Raw genomic sequence first — 23,760 nt, forward strand, 5'->3', positions numbered from 1 at the left:
AGGGACGCATGTGCACCCACGGCTGATTCATGTCGATGTATGGCAAAACCCACAATATTGTAAAGTAATTACCCTCCAATTAAAATAATTAATTAAAAAATAAAGCAAAGTTTGTTGGCTAAGGGGAAAAAAGATGTATCTATGCTATAGTAAAAACAATAGAAATTTTTGACTCAGTGTTTATGCCCATTTTCTATGCCCTGCCTAAATTTCTGCAATAGCTTAATAGTCCTTCCTGCCTTTCTCCTGAACACCTAGTCTATTCTTAATAACAGAGAAAATCTTTTAAAGAGGGTATCAGATATGTCACTTCTCGCATCTGGAGTGACTATTCCTTTATCACTCATTTCCTACTTTTTTAACACATACCTCAGGTTAAATATCTGTTGATAAATATTAAATCCCTATAACCTCTAGCACAATACTGACATACCAATTTGGGATCAATAAACATTTCTTCTTGAAGTCAGTGAACTGCCAAATAAGACTTGAAGGTAAGATCAGAAAGCAGAGGAGATTCCTTATCTCTACCGACAGTAAGCTCCTTGCGTGCTACGTCGTTTCAGCCATGTCCGACTCTTTGCAACCCCGCTGACTGCAGCCCCCCTCCCAGGCTCCTCTGTCCATGGGACTCTCCAGGCAAGAATACTGAAGTGGGTCGCCGAAATGGTCTCCAATAAGCTCCCTGGGGGCGGGCGAAGATGCCTTTACTCCGCATTCCAGTCAAGTGTCATGCCGCTTAAGGGCTCTGAGGTCTTTTGCAGGTGTCTTCCCAAGTAGCCTTAGGTTCCCCAAAGTCAGGGACCACTTGTCTCCATGCTCCTTCCCAAGGCATCTAGAAGAGTCATGAGCACACAGCATGGGGCGGGAGTAAATGCTGGTGGATATGAGACGAGGGGAAAGCCTGGCAGAGGGGGGAGAAGGGCCTCAGATTCCAGCAGGACTCAAGCTGCCGGCTGGCTATCTCCCCCTGCCCTCCACCACCCCTCCTCCATGCCCTCCTGAAGCTGTGGGTTCTGAGCCCTCTGAGTTGGTAATCCTTGTGCCTCAGCCAATCTATTTTCTAATCTTGTAGCTTTCATATAAAAGGCTCTCCACGAGATTGATAGTGACAGACAGGATGGCCACACAGATGAGCAGGCTCCCCTGTTAATTACCACCAGGAAGGGAAGGCACTCCATTCATGAGAAAGACAGGAGATAAGCTATATCAGAAAGGAGGCAATTCCAAAAGCTGGAAAAAGCAATCAAAACAATGTGTCCTGGGGGAACCCAGCTCCAAGGAGGGAGAGAAGGAGAGAGAAACTAAGTCAACTGAAAGGAGATGCCTCTCTCATGCCCTAGGCTCTTCCCCGTAAGTACACAATGAGGTTAAGGCACAACAACAGATGGAACGTGCTTTGAAGAATAGAAGCACTGTGTAAATGCTTCGGACTGCAACTATTATTATATTAAGTGGTTCTCATCCTCTGCCTGGTTTGTGTCCCAGTTCCTCCAAAAGTAGCCTAATAAAACTCCCCAAGCATTTGATCACCAAGACAGGAAATGAAATGAAGCAGACTCTTAGTGAAGAGCCCCTGATGACACAAGTATCAATTTGGAGGCAGAGGCAAATCACCAGCAGGGTCAAATGCAGAGAAAGGATCAGTTTTGCATCTGACATTACCCTCCTAACTGAAGACAAGGCAACTTTAAACTTAACCAGTTAAAGTTAAATTGAGAGACTTTCTTTCTCTATCTTCTCTAGCTACTTTCCTATCATTCTGTGCTTCCTGTCCTGTAAGCACTGTCTCAGACCTTCCTCCCGGAACACACACACACACACACACACACACACACACACACCTCCCAACTGGGAGCGCCCTTTCCAAAGTAACCAAGTCACAGGGCTCCCGAGCAACTCAATCTCTGGTGTAAAGAATAAAGACGGCAGAGGAAGACCACAGGAGGAAAACACAACTCAGAGCCCCAGAGTCCGCATTTCTGAGATGAGTTCTGTGGGGCTCCCTGGAGCTCTGGGTGATTAAGAGTGTTACAGCACGGCCAGACCAGACATCCTTCTCAAGCAAGAGGAAGAAGCCCAGGATTTAGAGCCAGGGACCTAGGTTCACTACAGTGGTGATTTCAAGTCTCAACTCCCACAGGCCTCGGTGTTCTCATACCTAAAGGAGAACAATAACTGCAGTAAGTGTGTATCAGAATGCCTGTTAAAGCACTTTTCAAAAAACCAGTAAAGTACTGGACCCCTGTCAGCTGTGTTAGGGAGCTTCCCATCCGCTCTTCCACGCACTCATACGGCTGGAGGTAGTGTCCTGTGAGAGAACAGAAGGGTGCAGAATTTGGATTTCCCTGAAAAGCCAGATGGATTCAAGTTAGCAGTTGGTCTGAAAAACTGCAAGAACCTTTAACCAAGAGAGAACCAGTCAACACTTGAACACTAACCGATTAAAGTTATTGGAAAAATCCCAACTGGAGAATGTAGGGCACTAGTTGACACCACTTCTGAAGAAGGAAATGGCAGCCACTCCAGTACTCTTGCCCGGAAAATCCCAAGGACAGAGGAGCCTGGTGGGCTGCAGTCCACGGGGTCGCAAGAGTCAGACACGACTGAGCGACTTCACTTCCACTTTCACTTGACACCATTTAAAGAGCACAGAGTCCAGCTGTAAGTACTAAGCGAGTATTTGTAGATGACAGAAAAGATAAGCAGATGTCACATAAAAAAAATCAACAGCCATTTATGTGGTGAGAGATACAGAAAAAGAAGAAACCTGAATTAAGGAATTAGTCAGGTAAGACTTCACTAGTAAGGAAGTTCTGAACTGGTATTTGAAGGACAGGAGGGACAAAAATTAACCGTAAAGAAGTTAAGTAACTGTAGCAAATTGAATTTTTCAAAAGTAACCACAACAAAATTTCCCATCCTTCATGCTCTTCCAGAGCCTTGCCACTTCCCGTCAGGAAGTAAGAGTCTATATCCCTTCCCTGATCCTGGCCAGGCCTTTGTGAGTCCCTCAGGTCGTAAGAGTAAGGCAAAAGTGACACGAAGTGGCCTCTGAGGCTAGCTCATAAAGGGGCATGCAGCCTCTGCAAATGTCTTGGGGTGCCTGCTCTGGAAGCCTTCGTCACTCTTTAAGAGTCTGGCTACCCCGATCCCACCATGTGGAAAGAGAATCTGGAGACTCCAGAGAGAGAAAAAGAGAGAAACACGGAGTGGAGGAGCCCCAGCTGTTCAGTTCCCAGCTGTCTGAGTCTTCCCAACACAGAGGCCACGGTGAAGAGCCCTGTGAAGCCCCAGGCCAGGTCGGCCCCTGTATAACTCCACCTGGGTGAGAGATCCCAATTGGGAACAACTGCTTAGCTCAACCCAGTCAACCCCCAGAACTGTGAGCAAAATAATTAATGTTAAGTCACTGGGGTGGCTTGCTATGCAGCAATGGATAACTTGAACAATACTGATTTGTGCAAAGCCTCTGTGATCAAGACAGATAAGTCACACCTAAGGAATGAGGACCTGGCTCACCCAACTGGAGACTTTAAGATATGAGGTAACAAGGAGATGTGTGTGTGTGTGCTCAGTTGCATCCAACTCTTTGTGACCTCAAGGACTGTAGCCCACCAGGCTCCTCAGTCCATGGGATTTTCCAGGCAAGAATACTGGAGTGGGTAGCCATTTCCTTCTCTAGGGGATCTTCCCAACCCAAGGACTGAACCCGTGTTTCTTGTGTCTCCTGCATTGGCAGGCAGATTCTTTGCCACTAGCACTACCTGGTAACTCTTACCTATGTCGGGTATTTTGCTAAGCACTTTACATGCATTATTTTTTTTGCAAGAAAACTACTTAATTTTTTGCAAGAAACCTATGAGAAAAAAACTTTTTTTCTCATTTTCCAACAGAAGAAACTGAGGCTGAGAGGGACTGAGTAACAGGAAACCCAGGTCTATTTGACATAAAATTCATACTCCTAACAACTAGTCTACACTGCAATCTGGTGAGCAGAACCTTAAGAGAGTGACTGAAGTTCCACAGATTAAAAAACATGAGAGTTGGGGGGATCTCAGAGATCAAATTCAACTTTCCCATTTTATGACTGATAAAACTGAGTGAGGTCTAGTGAGGTTAAGAGACTTAGCATAAAACTATCCCTTACTCAACAATAAAAACACAAATAAACAAAAAATGGACAAAGAATCTGAATAGACATTTCTCTTAAGAAGATATGCAAACTGCCAACAAGCACACGAAAAGATGCTCAACATCACTAGTCACTGCATGTGCACTCACTTCAGTCATGTCTGACTCTGTGTCATCCTCTGGACTGTAGCCCACCAGGCTCCTCTGTCCAAGGGGATTCTCCAGGCAAGAATACTGGAGTGGATTGCCATGCCATCCTCCAGGGGATCTTCCTGGCCCAGGGATCGAACACTGGCAGGTAGGTTCTTTACCATTAGCAGCACCTGGGAAGCTCCACTAGTCATTAAGTGAAGTCGCTCAGTTGTATCCAACTCTTTGCGACCCCATGGACTATAGCCCACCAGGCTCCTCTGTCCATGGAATTTTCCAGGCAAGAGTACTGGAGTGGGTTTCCATTTCCTTCTCCAGGGGATCTTCCCAAACCAGGGATCAAACCCAGGTCTCCTGCATTGTAGGCAGATGCTTTTACCATCTGAGCCCCCAAATGCAAATCAAAATCACAATGAGATACTACTTTACACCTGGTAGGATGGCTATCATCAAAAGACAGACAGTAAAACAACCACTGGTGAAGATGTGGGAAAACTGGATTCTCAATTTGTTGGTGGGAATGTACAATGGTTTAGCCACTTTGGAAAATAGTTTGGCAGTTCCTTAAAATGCTGAACACTGAGATACCACATGATCCAGCAATTCCCACCTATGTATATACCCAAGAAAAATGAAAAGGTACATCCACACAAAAACTTGTATACAAATGTTCACAGCAGCATTATGCATCATAACCAAGCAGTGGAAATGGCCCAGATGCCCATGAGCTGATGAATGGATAAACAAAAGGTAGTATATCCATACAATGGAATGTTTCTTGGCCATAAAAAGGAATAAAACAGTGATATATGCTACAACATAGATGGATGAACTTGGAAAAACATCATGTGTGAAAGTCGTCAGGCACAAAAGGCCACATATTATATGATTCCATGTATGGGAAATGTCCAGAATAGGCAAATTTACAGCGACAGAAAGTAGATTCATGGTTGCTTAGGGCTAGTGGGGTGGTGAGGGGAATGACTGCTAAGGGTATGAGGTTTCTTTAGGGGTGACGAAAATTTCCTGGAATGAGATAATAGAGATGTTTGCATAACTCTGTGAATATACTAAAACCCACTACTGTATATCCTAAAGTAGTGATGGTATGTGAGTTATGCATCACAAAGGTGTTAATTAAAAATCGTACCCATTCATTTAGGGGGCTTCCCAAGTGGGGTAGTAGTAAAGAATCTGCCTGCCAAGGCAGGAGGCACTAGAGACTCAGGTTCAATCCCTGGGTTGGGAAGATGCCAGGGAGAAGGAAATGGCAACCTGCCCCAGTATTGTCTGAATACACACACACACATCTATTCATTTAGTGAAACTTTACTGAGCATCCATTCACTACAAAGTCCCAGGTACCACAGGGTACACACAGATAAGATCCTTGAATAGCTTAAAGGTGCCACATTGCTTAGTGAAAGAATGCTGAGTCACTTCTGAGATTTTATTCTTCCCAATGTCACTGAACTTACCTGGCCCCTAAGTGCCATTTTTTCCCCATCATTAACCAACCAGGAGGCAGAGAAAGAGGGAAGTTTTCTTCCTCTTGAATAGCGAATGGAAATCTCAGGTCCTACCAGGGAGCCATGGACAAGAAAGCTTACCGGGAAGAGATTAAACGCTCAAGAGGGTTCCTGATCAACCAGTCTTCCTGGAGGGCACCCTTTATTTGTGTCAAGCAAACCTGTCTGGTTCCCTTAAAGACGTACACATTTTTTACCGTGAGCTTGGTCAGGGGGACAGGAAAATGGAAAGAGCACAAGGCTAGGGCTCTGTAAGCAAAGATTTTTTTAAAAAATCCCAACTCCATTACTTACTAGTTTACAGACTTAGACAAGTCATTAAAGCCTCCCTGAGTTTGTTTCCCCACCTATAATACGGGAATGCAAATACTCGCCTAGACTATCTCAAAAAGATAACAGTCCAAGAACACTTTACAAACTCCTATCAGGGCAGAAATACAAAGGAGCCATCATTATGGCACTCTTATCTTGGCACTAAAACCTCCATCCTTCCCTTTCTATCAGTTGTCTTCTCTCCTACTTTAAAAACTGACTACTTCTCTTGACTCTAATCTTTCCTTTAATCCTGTCACACATCTCCCCTCCTGCCTCTACCACAGCTGACTCTAGATGTACACCAAACTCTGACTGAAAAACCACCTAGTTCTACCTGGAAAAAAGGAACTCAAAGGCCTATTTAATGGAGACTAGTGGGCTACATTTTTTCCTCTTCTTTCTGACTAAATTTCATAAAAGAACTGACCAGACTATATCACCCTTTCCTCACCTCTTCCCTCTTAAACTCACTCCGAACTGGCTCCTCCCCGCTTCCCAAGGCCATGAAAAGCCTCCTAGTTACCAAATCCAGACACTTCTCTATCCTGGCCATCCTTTGCCCCTGGGAGCACTTGACCTCACTGACCCTCCCCTCATTTCTGAGCTCCCACCCGGCCACTCCCCACCAGTCTCCTGTGTGGGGTCCTCTGCCTCCTTTTGAAGCAGTGCCGCCCAGGGTTCTGTCCAAGGTTCTTCTCACTCCACACCCTGTCCCTGGACAACCTCCCACTTCCACTATTCTGTCCACATTGATGACCACAGCCCCGCACACCTTCCTGGCCTCCAGGCCTGTGTCACCAGCTGCTGGCCTGCTTAACACCTTCCCTGTGATCACCCACAGGCACTTCAAACTCATCATGCCTAAAAGGGACTCCTTCCCTCAATCACACTCTTCCTTTTGAGTTCCCCTTTTTACTGAAGAGTACCACCCAGGGACTTTTCCTTTGATCAGTGGTTAAGAATCAGCCTTCCAATGCAGGGGATGCAGGCTCCATCCCTGGTTTCCTTGGTCTCAGAACTAAGATCCGATGTGCCTCGAGGCAACTAAGCCCGCAGGCCTCAACTTGAGAGTCCCTGGGCCAAAACAAAAGATACTGCCTGCTGCCACTAAGACCCCACTCAGCCGAAAATGAATGAACAGTACCACCCAGCAGCCCAAGCCAAGAATAAGATTGCCACCTGTGCCTCAACCCTCCTTCAGAAAACCAACCACTTAGTCTTCATTTTTCTCCATCTCCACCGTCACTTCCCTAGTAGATGCTACCCTCACCTCCTGCCCACATTACTGCAGTGGGCTCCTAATTCGTCCTCCCTCTCTCTATTCTCTCATTCTTTCAATGTGAAGGTCCACACTGCAGTCGGGGTGATCTTGTTATTTTTTAAAAGCATATCTGACCATGTCACTCCCTACTTGTCTTGTCCTCCACTGCCCTCAGGATAACAAGGAAGATTACATGGTTCCCAAGCCCGAGCTCCCTGCCGACTCTCCTGTTTCATCTAATTAATTGTTCTAAAGTCTCAGGGCTTCCCTGGTGGCTCAGCAGGAAAGAATCCACCTGCAGTGCAGGAGACCTCTGGGTTGGGAAGATCCCCTGGAGGAGGAAATGACAACCCACTGCAGTATTCTTGCTTGGAGAATCCCATGGACAGAGGAGCCTGGTGGGCGACTGTCCATGAGGTCGCAAAGAGGCAGACATGAATGAATAAGACCGCTCACTGCCTCTCTGTTTTCAGCTCCTGCCACTCCAGGCCCTTCCTTGCCTTCTGTCTTCAGGACATGTTGTTCCCTCTGCCTGGACTTTCCCTTACTCAAGCCTGGCTCTCATTTTCAGCCTTCAATTAAAGGTCACTTCCTCCAACAAAGCTTCTTGATGGTCTCCCATGTGCCTCAACTGATATCGCCGAAGAGTTCAGGGTGGTGTCATTCAACTCCTGTTCCCTCATGCCTCCCCTACAAAACACAGGCTCCTAGAGGGCAGGGTAAGCAACCTATGCACGTTGAATCCTAGTGCCTTGAGGGGCACCAGCCAGTGAAGACTTCTTCAGTGGACCAATGCCGCTATCTGAGGGAGAGCATGAGTATTCCTAAACCTCAGACCCTGTTCCTGTGAACACACTGAAGTCCTAGTGGCTTTTTGCCCCCATCCCTAGGGCTCTGAGGAGAAAAGGGTCTGCGGTTCTAGCCTCATACAAGGTCCCATTCACAAAGCTATTTACTACAGTCTCTCCAGCCACCTCCCCCCAGAACAACAGTGGCCTTTCTCTGCAGCAGCAGTCTCTTGGAGGAAAGCTTCTGAGGGCTGTGCTCTGGGAAATGAATGGGGCCAGCCTGGGGCAGGCAGGACAAAGGCAGGCCGGGCCAGTGCCGTCAGACCCCTGTAGGGAACAGCAGCTCTGAAATCAGGCGGCCAGTGGGGAAATCCCCTGAGAGCTGGGAGAAGCTGGAGGCACACAACCTCACGGCTGCTCTGACCCTAAAAGAAATACCAAGTGCCCAGGACCTAGCACCCAATAAGAACATGGAATTCTTGCTCTCCATGCCTAGCAGCGATGTTTAGAGATGAGTGTGTGCTGGTCGCTCAGTCATGTCCAGCTCTTCAAGATCCCATGGACTGTAGCCCGCCAGGCTCCTCAGCCCATGGTATTCTCCAGGCAAGAATACTGGAGTGGGTTGCTGTTTCCTTTTTCACGGGATCTTCCGGACCCAGAAATCCAACCCGAGTCTCCGGTGTCTCCTGCACTGGCAGACTAAGGTTTTTTTTGACCACTGAGCCACCTGGGAAGCCATGTTTAGTGCTGCTTTCTTGAAATCCCTTGGGTAGGCATGGAGGAAACTAGAAATGTCAAGAATTGAACTACAGTTCAAGCCAGGTAACTGCAGGGAGGAATGCAACTCATATAAAGAGAACTCTACTGGCCACTAGAAGACAATCCAGAAAAATGAAAAAATGAAGTGACATTGCTTCTGAACCCCAAGAAACAGGACAGGACACAATAACCAACATAAATCATGCAAAGAATGGAAAAGCACCCAATATTTATTTATAATAGTAGACCATGAGCTAGTGATTCTGCTAGAACTTGACATAAAGTATTTTATATCAACATATGAAAGGTGTAAGAGGGCCTTTCCTGGTGGTACAATGGTTAGGAATCCACTTGCCGACGCAGGGGGCCCAGGTTCCGTCCCTGCTCCGTGAAGATTCCACATGCCATGGGGCAAGTAAGCCCGGGCACCGCAACTACTGACCCTGTGTGGCCTAGAGCAAGTGCTTTGCAACAAGAGAAGCCTGTGCTCTGCAACCAGAAAGTAGCCCCTGCTCACCACAGTGAGGGAAAGTCCATGCGCAGCAATGAAGACCAAGTGCAGTCATAAACAAATAAGTAAATAACTTAAAAAAGGTAGTAAAAGCTCATTGGCTATATGGATGTGCAAAAGGAATGTTGACTAATATAAATGTACTATAGAGTTTGATGATATTAACCAGAAAAGGCCTCCTTGAAGAAACTAAGATTAAGGAGAGTTGGGAAGAGAAAGATAAGATACAAGTAAAGATGTGGAAAGACGTGATGGGGTCTAGGAAACAGGCTGGCCTACCAGAAGTGGGATCGTAGGGGACAGTAACAAGACCTACAATTAGTGAGATGCGGGCTGAAATGAAGAAAGCATGGATCCTAAGTTGGGGAGTTTGGGCTGGAAAAGAAAGGCACTGAACAATAGTTTCCAGAAACAAACAAAAAAAAAAAGGATCTCTTGGGACAGAACCTTCCACATCTGATTTTTAACTAGCATGTCCTGTGTTTGTTTTGTATGTTCACAGAGCCATGCCTGTCAGTCCTGTTTAGAATCAGCAGAGGTCTCAGCACCTAAGCACAGGTCTTCCGGGGGCACTGAGGAGAGTTCAGACCAATCTGGGGTCCCTGCCAAATCAAATGCCTCAACAACACTAACCATATGTTTGGCACTATAGAATTCACCAAACGCTTTTACACAAACCGTCCTGATCTCACAGCTAGTTAGCGGCTGAGCTGGGGCTCACACAAAGCTCTTCTAGCTTCAAGTCCTGTCCTCTCTATAATCAGGCTACTAGGGTGGTTTCTGCAGAGACAGCCCTTGAGCCCTGGAGTTTGGTCTGCTGTGAGTGGGGTATGATTAATTAATCAGGATTTCAAATACATGTTAATCTCCCCAAATCATGACCCATTTCCTGAGGGAATCTTGAAGAACTCACTCCCTTCTCTCCCTTCCTCTAGAAGAACTCTTAAAACTATTTGGTAAATAAATAAATAATACTATTTGGTAGAAACAACCTAACCTAAAGGCCTTAGCAAGATAAGTATCACTTGATGTGCTGTGTTCAGTGAATTGCTGGGTACCCATGGGAGGTGGAATGACTTTTAATGGTCTTATTCTCTCGAGCAACAGCACTACCCTTCCAGTCAGCCAGTCTCCAAAACTTCGGAACCAAATCTGATTCAGCCTTAACAACCATACCTTGTTGATTTTCCTTCCAAAATGTCTTTCAAATCCTGCCCTTCTTCTTTGCTCTCACATTATCTTTTGCTGTCTTCTCATTTACATAATATCAGAATTTTTTTAAAACATTCTTTTTATCATCATATATTACACAAACCTCACTGGTTCTCATTTCCTACCACGTCGATCTGATATCTTTATCCCCACCCTCCCACCATACTCACCCTGACAACCTAATTTCTCTCTGCTCTACAAAGACCAACACTCTTACCACCCTGAGGCCACCTTCATGCTTGATTCTATACCAGAACTTTGCTCTTGTTGTTCCCCTTGTCTGAAACAGCCTCCTCTCTTTCTCTGACTTAAATAATATCTAACTAACCCTCCCCTGGCTGTTCTCATTAGCACCAACTTCTTCCTTGTCTCTAAATGTACCTTTTTGGTATACATCAAGATTCAGCAACGATGTACTATCTTTTTATTGTTTTATGTTGCTTCATTAATTACATTGCCCAACAAGAATGTAAGCTCCACATTCTTGCAAGTTATCTACCAGAACACTAAGCACTGAGCTGAGCATGGAGCTATTTGATAACTATCTGCCATCCAACTGACTGTCTGCGAGTGCCTCTGATCACAGGTCATCATCTGGAAGGCTGTTAGATTGGTCGTTTCCTCCGTGATTTGATGCCAGGTCACGACTGGTGACTACAGATCTCACTGTACCATTTTATGGTAGCTTTAAATGCTGGGGGAGAAAGTGCTGAAAATCAAGACTCAATGAAGTCACTTCACTCTGCACTTCCTGAAGCTCCTTTCTCACACAGCCACATCTTAGTTTGCTATTCTTTAGAAAGAGGGGAATCTTGACCAAGTCACTAAAGATGACAGAGGGATACAAGTGACTTTAGGGCCTGTGCTGACATCAGAAGTAAAAGGCAGGAAGATGGGCTTAAATTATAGCAAAGGAGGAAATTCCCTGGTGGTCCATTGATTAGGACTTGGGGCTTTTACTGTCAAGGCTGGGTTCAACCCCTGGTCAGGGAACTAAGATTCCACAAGCCATGCAACGCAGCCAAAAGAAAAAAATGTACTGAAGGAAAATTTGGTAATGAAAAGAATGTTCAACTACTCAACTCATGGAACCACAGGGGATCAGTGAAAATGGGAGCCCCTCAACCTTCTGAACCACCTCAAGAGATAGCCTATTTGAAGTCAAGAGTAAAGAAGATGATCCCTTAAGACTTAAGACTTCTGTGATTTTTCCCCTCAACTCTCTTCATTTGTTCTAGGGCCACAAATCCAGGTGTTTTTTCAGGCCTTGAAAATGTCTTCCAAATCCTACTCCAAATTTGTTGGGGGCCACAGATTTCTTGGCCCCTCCTTATGCTTCTACATCACTGTACTTCTTCCATTTCCCCTCCCATTTCATCACACTGCTCTGTTAGCTGGTTTTTTTTCCAACTTTCATTTTTCACTGGTTTTCAGGAAGGCAGATAGGGTTCCTGAAAAAAAGTCCTGGCTCACTGAAAGAAAGGGCACAGGCATTATGTTTTTAGAGGCTCAAAGAACGTAACAGCTAGGTGGTATCAAATCTGAGAGGCTGGCTACCCTAATTTACTCCTCTATTTACTCAGATGCTGGGGGGTGGGGGGGTCTTCTCTCAGAACTCCACGTCTCCTTTCACAAGGGATCTAACACCACTTTTCATAAAGCAATGAATACTTTTTTCTCTTGAAACCAGAATCTGCAACTTTCTGCAGTCCTGCTTCCCTCCATGGGGCAAAGGAGTGACCTTGGATGCCACTAGCAAGTCTCCACTTGAGTCTTTTCCCAAGGACGGTGACTGAGAAAAGAAGAATGCACAGTCCATGGTGAAACGGGTTTCCAAGCCACATGATAAATCTTGAAATTAAGTTTTAAAAATAATAAACCAATAAAATGGGTTTTTAAAGGTAGTGCCACTATGAAGATGTGAAGCAGATTCAGTCAGTATAGATTAAAACCAGTCCTCTTATGTTTCATGGAACTTCAGCGCTAACAAAACCCTTTCACATACAGCGGAGGCCCAGATCTTTAAAGCAGTAAGGGACACTATCCAAAAGTTTCCAAACTCTATTCCATGGAGGTTACAAGCTTCCAGAACTCCTTTGTCTTTGTACCAATTTGGGGACTAGCCATGTGACCTTCACAGAATCATTTTTATTTTTGACGAACTCATTGTCATTAAACTTTTCACATTTTTTGGTCTACTCTCCTAAATACAATGAAAGGGACTCTGACAGTACTTTGACTATTAAAAAAAAAAACAACTAAATAAATTTGTTCATCAAAGGGTGCTCTTTCAGAAAAGTTTTTGAGTATGTGAAGGTAAGCTTAGACTGCTCCTGTTCATAATGGTGATTAATCGCCAAATGTTTCATGTGCAAATCCATTGCCATCTCTAATCTCACGCCTGGAGAGCACCAGGGTACATTTTGGAGAAGACTCAGCATTTCAGGGGACTTATTATTTGGAGCTCTGGATCCCTCTCATTGTTCTGGGAGTGAAGTCACTCAGTCGTGTCTGACTCTTTGCGACCCCATGGACTGTAGCCTACCAGGCTCCTCTGTCCATGGGATTTTCCAGGCAAGAACACTGGAGTGAGTTGCCATTTCCTTCTCCAGGGGATCTTCCCAACCCAAGGATTGAACCCGGGTCTCCCACATTGCAGGCAGACGCTTTACCATCTGAACCACCAGGGAAGCTGTTGCTCTGGGAGGCCAACATCTAAACTAGGTAGAAACTCAGCTGTATGTCTTATTCCCAGGGCTCAACAAGAACCTGAAGTGGGAGCGGGGAGCCTGAGGTGGGAAGGGTTTTCCCCCACCTCCTCCTCAGCCTAGGCCACCAGTTTTTCTTCTCTACAAACATTCCTCAGCCTGAAGCTTCTTTCCTCCCTCCTCCACCTCCTTCCACCTCCTCCTCCATACACCTCACTCTAGATTTTGCCTCCTCTGGGAGGAAAAAAAAAAAGGCTACAGGCTGGGGAAAAGTTACATTCAATCTCAGATCCCTGATAAGGAACAGTTGCTTGGGTCTTGGTTTATTCTGAATTAGGAAAGTCATATGCTTCTAAAACAAGGAACAGCCAGAGATCATAAAACAAATCCTTTCTATCCCCATCTAAGGAAGCCAAGGTAGCTCAAGCCTCTCCCATTCATCAAAATTCCTGGGAAGGAGATTCAATAACCTTCCCCTTCTCATATTCTACTATCATCACCCACCCCTGACCATTGGAAAAGTATGCCTTCTTCCTAACCTCCTGTACTTCTGCAGCAAAAAAGCCTGTTCGCTCTGGTTAAATTCTTCAAAACAAGAGACACATCTTTCGGTCACTCTTAATTTGTTTTGGGCCAGCTCAGGAAGTAGTGCCCAAAGCTAAATGAAATCCCTGAGTTTACCATCTAAAATTTCTAGAGCTTTATAGTTTAGAAAATGTGAAATATTACCTGATTTGATTTGCTCCTTTCAATAGCACCATGAGAAAGATGCAATAAGTATTATAATTCTCAAATGACAAGCTATGTGAAAATGTTTGTGACTGCATTTCATATAAACGAGCTACTGCCTTACATACGAGGAAAGCAAAGGAGGCATGTGATTTGCCCAAGGTCACACAGTTAAGGGGAATGCCAGGGCTCAAACCAAGAACTCGGCTTGTATCTAGTACTTCTCCATCTGCTCTGGTCCTCACATGAGCTAACTGTCTCTGCACAGAGAAAAGCTGTTTTATGGATACAAACTCCTAACCCATCTGGCCATCTCAAAAACATTTGCCATGGAGAACTAGGGAAATGGATATACATGGCATAGCAAAACTCATTATCATTCCTACAAAAATAATTCACTATTATTATCTCTGCTTGCAATATCAAACACATTTTTAGCAACTTTTGAGAAGAACACACTAATGGGCAATAAACTGTCCACGGACAAAAACTGAAAGGGACATGAACAGCTACAATTCAGCCCATCTTTCAGTAACAACTGATTAACACTGCAAGATCAAGATTAGCTGTGAATATTTCATGTTTCTTTGGACCAGGAGTCACTCACTCCCCAAGAGAGGATTAAAGACTCTCCACAGCCTTCTATTCCTTGAGCCACAATCTCTCTTCATAGACATGGTCCTCCATCATGTTGCTTATGTCCTAGAAAATACACATCATCAAGGAAGCCTTCTCTAATTGACCTTACTTTGACTACATTTGAAATTAACACATGAAACTCGAAAAATCTGAAATGGATGAACTTATACATGCTGACATATTATTCACTGCTATATTCGTTCATGTCAAGTGTTTAGTGAGCATTCATCCAATGGAAGGCACTAAGTCAGGCATGCAGGGATGTATTTGAGCAAAGAAAACCCAATTCCTGCCTTTACAGAGTTTATAGTAGAGTGTTACTTTTATCTCTCTCGTACCTTTCCCAGTTTCTCAAGTTAAGACTGCATGCTCTTTTTAAGCAAGAACTTCTCACTTAAATTTTCTGAAACACTGTTAGAACACAGTACCTTACACTAGGCTCCCTACACAGCAAATGGATAAACTAAAAGAGAGTCCCTGCCTCAACAGTCTGAAATCCTTCCACTCAATCCCTCCAGTATGGTATAAAATTGTGTAACACTGTGAAATATTTAAAATCCACTGGGGTATTGAACCTGAGATGTCAAAAGATCCAACAGAACGAACCTGCTGCTAAAGGGGTAAAGAGCCAATGCAGCTGGAGATACCTTTAAGGGGATTCAAGCCCCAGAACTGACCGTCTGATGAGGAAGAGAATTGGGGTGGGAGTGGAAGTGAAGAATGCTCTCAACCTGCAAAGCTGCACTATCCCAAGTGCAAGGGGGTGCCAAAAAGCATCGTGCCAGAAAGAATAAAACTGTGCCCCACTCCCATTTCACAGGACTAGTAGACAAATATCCTGGGCTGGCCAAAAAGTTCTTTTGGGTTTATAAGACTATGGGGAAAAACTGGAATGACCTTTTTGGCCAACCCAATACGTAGGGTAGGATAACAGTAAGAGCCTCAAAAGTTTAGAAGACCTGACCTGCATCTGAGTCCAGCTTCTGCCACTAGTCAGGGAAGATGGCACTGGGCTAGCCAGGTATCCTCTCTGAGCCTCAATCACCCCTTCTGTAAAATGGGAATGAAAACCTCGGTCTTGTCTGCCTCACGGAAATACTGGGAGGTTCAAATAGATACATTCCTATGAAAGCACTCAGAAAAAGCATGCTATACACATCCTAAGAAGATTGTGAGGGTGTCCAAAGTCCCAGAGGAGAATCTCTAGCCCAGGAACCTTCACTGCCTCCATCTTTCACCCCCAACACCTGGGTTTCTACCTTCTCACAACTCTGAATTCAGAGGAACAGTTCACCCCGAATCTCAAAAAAGTAAGTGTGTTAATTCCCAAATTCTAAAAGGGTAAAAGAGAAGGGCAGTCATGTAACCATTTCAACTCCCTGCCTTGACAAGAGTCAAACTAAAGAGAAGCCACAAAAAGGGGAAGAGATGGAGGTTTAAGCAGTCACGTACATTATCTGTCCTTTGTGGCTGTCTGCCTTCTCTCCACTGCCAAGTCAGGTCCCCGTCTAGGGACTGCTGAACTAATCTAAACGGGGCTCAGAGGCAATACAGAGATTAGTGTTTGGGAGAGAGAGAGAGATTATGTGCATTTCAGGCCACATTCCACTGCCAAAAAGAAATTATCAGCATGGATAATCAAAGGTTAACTGGACAGGGAGAAAACAACTCATTGCTCCTTTGCAAATATTCTTCCCTATCTCTCCAGTAATTCCCACCCCCCAGGCCCAGTTCTTTCATTTGCTTGTTCAGTCCACCAACCACCCATCCATCCAGTTAGGATGTGTGCAGCACCCACAAAACTACCCTCTTTCTAGGTTCTCTAAGGGTTGAAGAGAAGGGGAGGAAAAGAAAAGGCAGATACCTTATGAAGTTGTAAACTGTAATGTACTGATGAGGCTGGGCAAACTCTGGTGGGGGTGGGTGGGGAGGGGAGAGGGTGTGGGATATCCTGTGCTCAGACTCTTAATGGCCAGTGCCTCTGCATATCAGGCCTAAGAGCCCAAAACAAATCCTTCCGGCTCCAGGCAGAGGGAAGGCCCATTTTGCAGAGTCAAGCTTATTAAAAACGGCTTGGCAGATTAAACCTAGAGCATTAGCTGGTTGGCCGATTTCAATTTAAACTCCAAGCTTGGAGAAGAAGAAATTCTAGGGTTGACCTATGCTATTCTGCAGGCCATTATCAGCCACTGGTAAAAATCCGGACCTGTACGGGTGCAAAGTGTGTTTCTGTCCCATCATTCAGGCCAAGAACATCCTCCTCATTCTAGAAATGGGATCCACCCCATCACCAAGCCCCACCATTCCACAACAACCAGCCGGTGGAGGCCCACGCCCCTGCCAGGGCCCTTCCCCCCGCAGCTCCAACACCTAAAGCCAGTCCCAATCACCCTAGGGGTCTCACGTGACCAGGCTTGTGCCCGCCTCCCACCCCGAAGCTGGCAAGTTAGGGACTCAGAATCAGCCTCTGGCCTGGCAAAAGTCAAAGGCGGCTAGAAAGCGTTTCCCCCTCTTTCCCCACTCCTTGCGTCACTGTCTACTGCTTGCATTTAAAAAACACTGATTCAAGAGATACCTTTTGAACATGGACACACACAGTGGGAACATAAACACACATGCCCAGACAGTCCCCAGGGACCCCACCAATACCCACAGCCCACCCAGACCCTTATTTTGCAATCTTTTATCAAAATGCAACACCTTCTTTCCCAGTCTTTCCTTAAGTAAGTGTTGAAAAACCACATTATTAGCGAACTTACCTGTCTATACTCTGGGGTAACCTTACACTCATGGTTTCTCGGTGTCTCCACGGTTTCAGAATCTTGTAGTTGTGATGTCTTGATCAGGATTGAATCGCTTGCAATTTTTAAGAAAGGTGAGAGGAGGGCCTCCCAACTTGAAGACAATCCTTTTTCCTCCAGCTCTCAGGACCCGGGTGACTGAAGCTCCATTCTACTTCTACCAGTTAACATGGTCTCCTTTCTTAGCCCCCCTTTCCCCTCCCCCCTTAAAAAAAAAAAACCGAAAGAAAAAGAGAAAAAAATATGACCTTCTTAGAAACCAAAAACCCAACCACAAATCTCTTCAAGGTTAGCGCTATGGGCTTTAAAAAAAAAAAAAAAGAATCACAGAAAGAATGTGCCTTCAAAATATCAATCTTAACTGCAAAATATAGATTAAAAACATCCTTTTAATCCAGTTTTCCCAGCTGTCCTTACGTTGGCAAGAGCCTCAAGCTCCAAACCAGAAAAAAATAATTCTCTGGTCTCCAATGCTTAAAAGGACAACAGATATACTGAAGGACCAAAAAAAAAAAAAAAAAAGATGAAAAAATCCAAACTGACACCTGGAAAAAAATCTTCCAGCTGATTCGCACAGTAAAAAAATAAATAAAATCATACAATAGTATGTACACAACAGCACTCCTTACAAGTCCAGTGCAACCCTGGGAAATGAAAATTATAAATTTCCTTTAAAAAAAAAGCTTTTAGATGAAAAGGTTCTGAAATTCTTAAATGAGCCAATCGCACCAAAAAAAAAAAAAAAGACACCTGAATGCAATGCTTTTTACCTTGAAAATGGTAGCAATACCACAAACCAGAGACAAATCTCTGAAAATATTCTTTTTTTTCTTTAAACTTGCAGGTTTCTCCACCTACCCCAGCCTGATTCCCAGCCTAGGTTCGGCCTTTTTCTGAAAGACAATTTCCTGAGTTAGTTCTGTTTTGCTCCTCCACATCCAGGCTCCGAAATTTTCTCTAGCCTCAGCCTCCATGAAACGAAGCTTTCGCTTCTTCCCGTTTCCCCTGCTCTCCCTCTCGCCTGGCCAGGAAAACTGCCCCTTATTATTAATAGTTTGGATTATTATTGTGGATTTGAGTTCGGGGTGGGATATTCCTCCACACCAGCCTCCTGGACAATCCGATCGCCTGGCTTCTCTCGCTCGGCCTCTCTTTTTCCTCCCTTTCCGCCCCTCGCCTAACCTCGCAGGCAAGAGCCCACCGCGCCTGGCGCAGGACCGCCGGCGGCCTCCGGCTCCCAGCCCCGCTTGCCCGCTCGCCCCACGCCCGACCGCCGCACTCCGGCCTCCGCAGCCGCGAGACTCCGCGCTCGGGCGCAGGCAGGAAAGGCGGCGGCGGCAGGCCGGCACCGGCGGGCGTCCGGCTCCCGGCGTCGCGGCCGCGCTCGCCTCCTTCCGGGCCCCTTCCCCCCCCCCGGCTCGCCGCTCGCTCGGGCGCAGGCCCCGCCGGCCGCCCCCTCCCCGCGCTGCCCGCCCTCCGCCTTCCCCGCGAGCCTTTCTCCTACCCTCGCTCCGGCGGGGGCGGGGCCGCAGCCTGCCCCTCCTCCCAGCGCTGCCCGCCGGCCTTTCCCCCGCACTCACGCCGCGGCAGGGGGCGGGGGCGGGAAGCCGACCGCCCTTCCCTTCTTTGGGCGCTGCGGCCGCGGCTCCCGCCCCGCCCGCCTCTCTCCCGGTCTCCCTGCGCGCCCTGCCCCGCCGCGACCCCTCGCCGCTGGTCCTCGGCCGGTCCCCGCCGCGGCCCCACAGTCGCCGGCCCTGCCTTTCGGTGCGGCCTAACCGATCCCGGTCTTAGCCGGATCCCCGGCTTTTCCCGGCCTGGCTCGCCGGCGACCCCGGCCCGGACCCCGAGAATCACGGCGCGCAGTCCCCGACGCCGTCACCACTGCGGCCACCTACTCGCTGCTTTCCCTTGGGTGCTTTCCCCCTTTTTACTGCCCTGAATTCACGAGACCTGACCTTTGTTTTCTACCCCCCTTGCCCCCCTGCTGCGGGGCCCGGCGCGCCCAGGCCCCCTCCTCACGTGGGCCAGTTTCGGCGTGCACCGTCGTCACCTCTGCTCCCACCCCGCCCCCGCCAGCGCTCGCTTTACCTCCACCGCATTTCTCATTTTTCAGACATTTGTCGCGGCCTCCAGCCCGGGTGCCAGGAGCTCTCAACAGTTTTCTCCCATTTCGATGGCCCTCCTCACTTCTTAGACCCACGGAAGAGACCCCTCTGGTCTTGCCGCCCCGATTGTTTGGGCATCTTACTACCCGTCTGGGTAAACTGTTTTTGAACTCGATGGAAAATCCTTTCAGGGACAGTTCTATTTTCATAACCTCCTCTCATAGAATCACAGTTCCTAAATCTTTCCAAGTAACATGACATTAGTCAGAAGGTCCCAAGCGTTATGATTAAAAATAATTAAGACCAAAAGGAAGCTTTTTAATAGGGCTGGGAAGTGACCTTGGTCTTTGCGCCTGGGTGAATGCTATCGTAAAATACCCTGCGGGCGGTGGTGTGTTTGCTCGTGGTCTCTGCCTTCCACACCACCGTGATTGTTCTGGGGTGAAATCCATGTATATGTGTATTTGCCCATACACATCCATAAAGAGCGAGCTGAGTGACCTCAGCACTCATCACTGCTAGAAGTGATGAGTTTGCAAAGAGCAAGAGGAAAAAGAAACTAATAACCTGAATTATACCGGATACAAGTTGGTATATGAAAGAAAGACTTGCACCCCATCTCTACCAACCCATAAGCCAGAACCTCCAAAGACAGGAGTCCTGCCGGGAATCAGGCAACACAGTTCAAATTGCTACTGACCTTGTTTATTCCCTTTCTATACTACCTGCAAAAACAATGGTCCCAATTGTGTACACTCGGTAGTGATAGATCAGTGGTCACCAAACATTTTTCTTACCATGCTTCTTTAATCTATGTAATATTTTTAAGCAATTATTTACATGTATTTTATTGTTGTTTAGATCCTAAGTCGTGTCCAACTCTTTTGCAACCCATGGAATGTAGCCCGCCAGTCTCCTCTGTCCGTAGGATTTCCCAGGCAAGAAACTGGAGTGAGTAGCCATTTCCTTCTCCAGGGGCTCTTCCCAATGCAGGGATTGAACCCGCATCTCCTGATTGGCAGGCGGATTCTTGACCTCTGAGCCACCAGGAAGCCAGCATATATTTTATTACATACTTTATAAATCTTGCTCTAGAGTAGAAATATTGAAAGATTATTTAAAATAAAGATGAAGTATGTTTTAAAATCATATTTTTTAGTGAATGTTAATGATTGGAATGAATCATGACTGGAAAAGATACTTGTCAAAGAGGTAGATTCAAGCAGAAGTACATTCTTGATTGCATTTATTAAATTATGATACTCATCTTCCAGTCCCATTCACCAAGATGCAAAGACTTTTGATCGAAATTCAACTAGTAAATTTACAGTGTAAGTCAATCAGTCCTTCTTGGATGATGGGAAGGTTTTACATTTTATATTTTAGCATATGGGTTCAAACCCCCTTGGAAGTATCATTTAGATTTTTTAAACAAATTTAAAATTTTGTTTCTTAGTTTTCAAGTGTGCAGACAAAATTTTTACTGATGAAACACACTCTTTTTGATAATTAAAAAAATAACAGGGACTTCCCTGGCAGTCCAGTGGTTAAGATTTCCAGTTTTCAATGCAGGGGATGTGGGTCTGATCCCTGGTTGGAGAACTAAGATCCCACATGCCACATGGGGTGGCCAAAAATAAAGTTGAAAATAGCAATTTTGCAACCATTTCAGTCAGGTTTTCAAAATACTTTCCCCATAAGCATGAGTTTAGAAAAACAGTAATGTTCTCACTAATTAATAGACTCATCTTCACCTTGAAGGGACAGATTAAGTGGGTTTTTGCTGTTTGTTTTTTTTAAATGCTTGATAGTATACTCTTGCCAGCCATTTCTGATAGGACTTTGTAAAATGTTCTATCAGATAGAACTTGGTAAAATGAAAATGTGTATCCCTGCTTTGTTCAGTATCTCTTTTTAGGCCTGTCTCAGGAGATAACCAATGAATCTCACAGAACAAGAATTTTCATGGTCATTTTCCCTGTGTTTACTAAAAGTTGTAACATTTGTAGCAATTAAGAGGCTTATTTTTATCCAGTGAATGGCATAGGTTATAAAGAAACTGAATGCCTGAACTATGTGTGGCATTATGGCTGCTTCCTGGAAACATCTCACATACTGCACATGACAGATGGCTTCGGAAGTAGTGATCCTGTGAGAGTGCTAGGTCAGTCTGTATGTTAAAGATAAATAATAATACCTATTAATATAAAGCTTAAATAAGAAGTTATTTTTGCTATAGTTAAATGGTACTGTGAATGCACTTAAGTATTTTCCTCTTGTAGAGCAATGCATCTCTTTGTCTACTCCACCTTGAAGACTCTGGGGTTGTGGGGAGTGACCTTAGCAGGATAGAACTCCCTGAAGTTAGCTGGCCATGTAAGTGAACTGCTAAATCTCAGTTCAGGGGAGAAAAAAAAAAAAAAATTAGATTGTACCCAAGACAAACCAGGTTGTAGGAGTCCGGAAGCAGTTGTTGGTGAATGAAAAGAGCTCTAGACTAGGACTCCAAAGAACTGAGTTTGTTCTGGGCTATATCCCTTTCGAGCTTTGTAATCTGATGTTTGCAGGTTGTATGGATTAAATAAAGTCAAGCCTGGGCTCTGTAAACAAGGGGTTCCCAACCTCTAGGGTCTAGTACCTGATGATCCGAGGTGGAGCTGATGTAATAATAATAGAAATAAAGTGCATAATAAATGTGATGCTCTTGAATCATCTGGAAACCATCCCCTTTCTGCCCCCAGTCAATGGGAAAATTGTCTTCTGCGAAACCAGTCCCTGGTACCAAAAAGGTTGGGGAGCGCTGTTATAAACTATAGCACGCTGGGCAGGAAAACATGACTAAACTTTTAAAAATATTATCTTAAATTAATAATTATTTTACCTTTTTCCCAAGAACTCTGTTAATAAATGAACTGTCTCTGTACAACATTCTTGCTTTGTTCATTAGTTGTTATGTTAAATTTATTTACACCTCAGAAAACTATGGCAGAGAAGGGTTTTAGGTGATTTGCGTGAAATCCCATTAGTCTGATTGTTTAGGCTTGAGTTTATACCTCTTTATTTTTAGGTGTGAGAAGCAAAGAGAAAAAAACCTTTTTTTTTTTCTTTGCAGAGACAGATTCTAGAAACTTAGTATTTAATTGAATAGCTGACTGGAAGCTGTGGTGGAGAAACTTGAATGGTTCACAATGTAAGTTGTAGAGAAGCAACTTTTTCCTGCAGACATCCCCAGTCCAAACCAAATGTATCGTCTTAGAAAGATGGACTCAGAAAGACAGATTTCAGTCATTCTCCTTTTGAGATGCTGTTAGGAGACAGGCCTAGCAAATAAAAACATGGTGCTACGGTTTGTCGGTGATCTTTTATCCCTCTTCAACCTTTATCAGTTGGAAAGATGATGTTCACAGTTTTGCTTAATTAAGTTGTTTAGTCCTAAGAGTGAGAAATTTTGTGATTTATTTTTAGCTGATTCAGATTTCTCTAGCATATTGCTGGATAGCCAGAATAACCAACATTAAACTGTTACAGACATCATTTCATTGTCACTCAGAACATTCTGGTCATTTAACCTGTTACTGCTGCTGCTGCTGCGAAGTCATTTCAGTCGTGTCCGATTCTGTGCGACCCCACAGATGGCAGCCCACCAGGCTCCGCCATCCCTGGGATTCTCCAGGCAAGAACACTGGAGTGGGTTGCCATTTCCTTCTCCAATGCATGAAAGTGAAAAGTGAAAGTGAAGTCGCTCAGTCGTGTCCAACTCTTCGAGACCCCATGGACTGCAGCTACCAGGCTCCTCTGTCCATGGGATTTTCCAGGCAAGAGTACTGGAGTGGGTTGCCATTGCCTTCTCCATTTAACCTGTTGAGTTCCCAATAAAATTTTAATGTGAAAAAATAATAACACCCCAAACATACATAGTGCTTACTGGGTAAATACTCTTCTAAACAAACTGCAAGTGTTAACCACTAGATCATTTCAGCGGCCTTTGGAGGTGGTTATTATTATCATCCTTGTTTTCAGATGGGAAACAGAGGCTCAAGGAAGTGAAATAACTTGCTCAGGGTCTCAGAGCTGGGGAACAAAGCAGTCTGGCCACAGAGTCTATGCTTAACTGTCAAC

The 23,760-nt window shown here is 45.2% G+C and overlaps 1 protein-coding gene across 9 annotated transcripts in view; it reads right to left on the reverse strand.

Annotated features, from left to right (window-relative positions):
• Positions 1 to 18,958, reverse strand: part of ARHGEF11 (Rho guanine nucleotide exchange factor 11) — a 108,267-nt gene extending 89,309 nt beyond the window's left edge. For 7 of the 9 annotated variants that reach the window (XM_070467528.1, XM_070467527.1, XM_070467526.1 and 4 more), the window contains exon 1: positions 17,495 to 18,957. In XM_070467528.1, coding sequence (XP_070323629.1) covers positions 17,495 to 17,526 — 32 coding nt within the window. In that variant the 5' untranslated portion in view covers positions 17,527 to 18,957. Of the gene's footprint in view, positions 1 to 17,494 lie in introns of all 9 variants that reach the window. The other 2 variants (XM_070467529.1, XM_070467530.1) reach the window with 1 other exon arrangement.
• Between the last annotated feature and the right edge of the window lie 4,802 nt (positions 18,959 to 23,760).

Source organism: Odocoileus virginianus, chromosome 5 (genome assembly GCF_023699985.2).
Source record: "Odocoileus virginianus isolate 20LAN1187 ecotype Illinois chromosome 5, Ovbor_1.2, whole genome shotgun sequence".
NCBI classification, from domain to species: domain Eukaryota; kingdom Metazoa; phylum Chordata; class Mammalia; order Artiodactyla; family Cervidae; genus Odocoileus; species Odocoileus virginianus.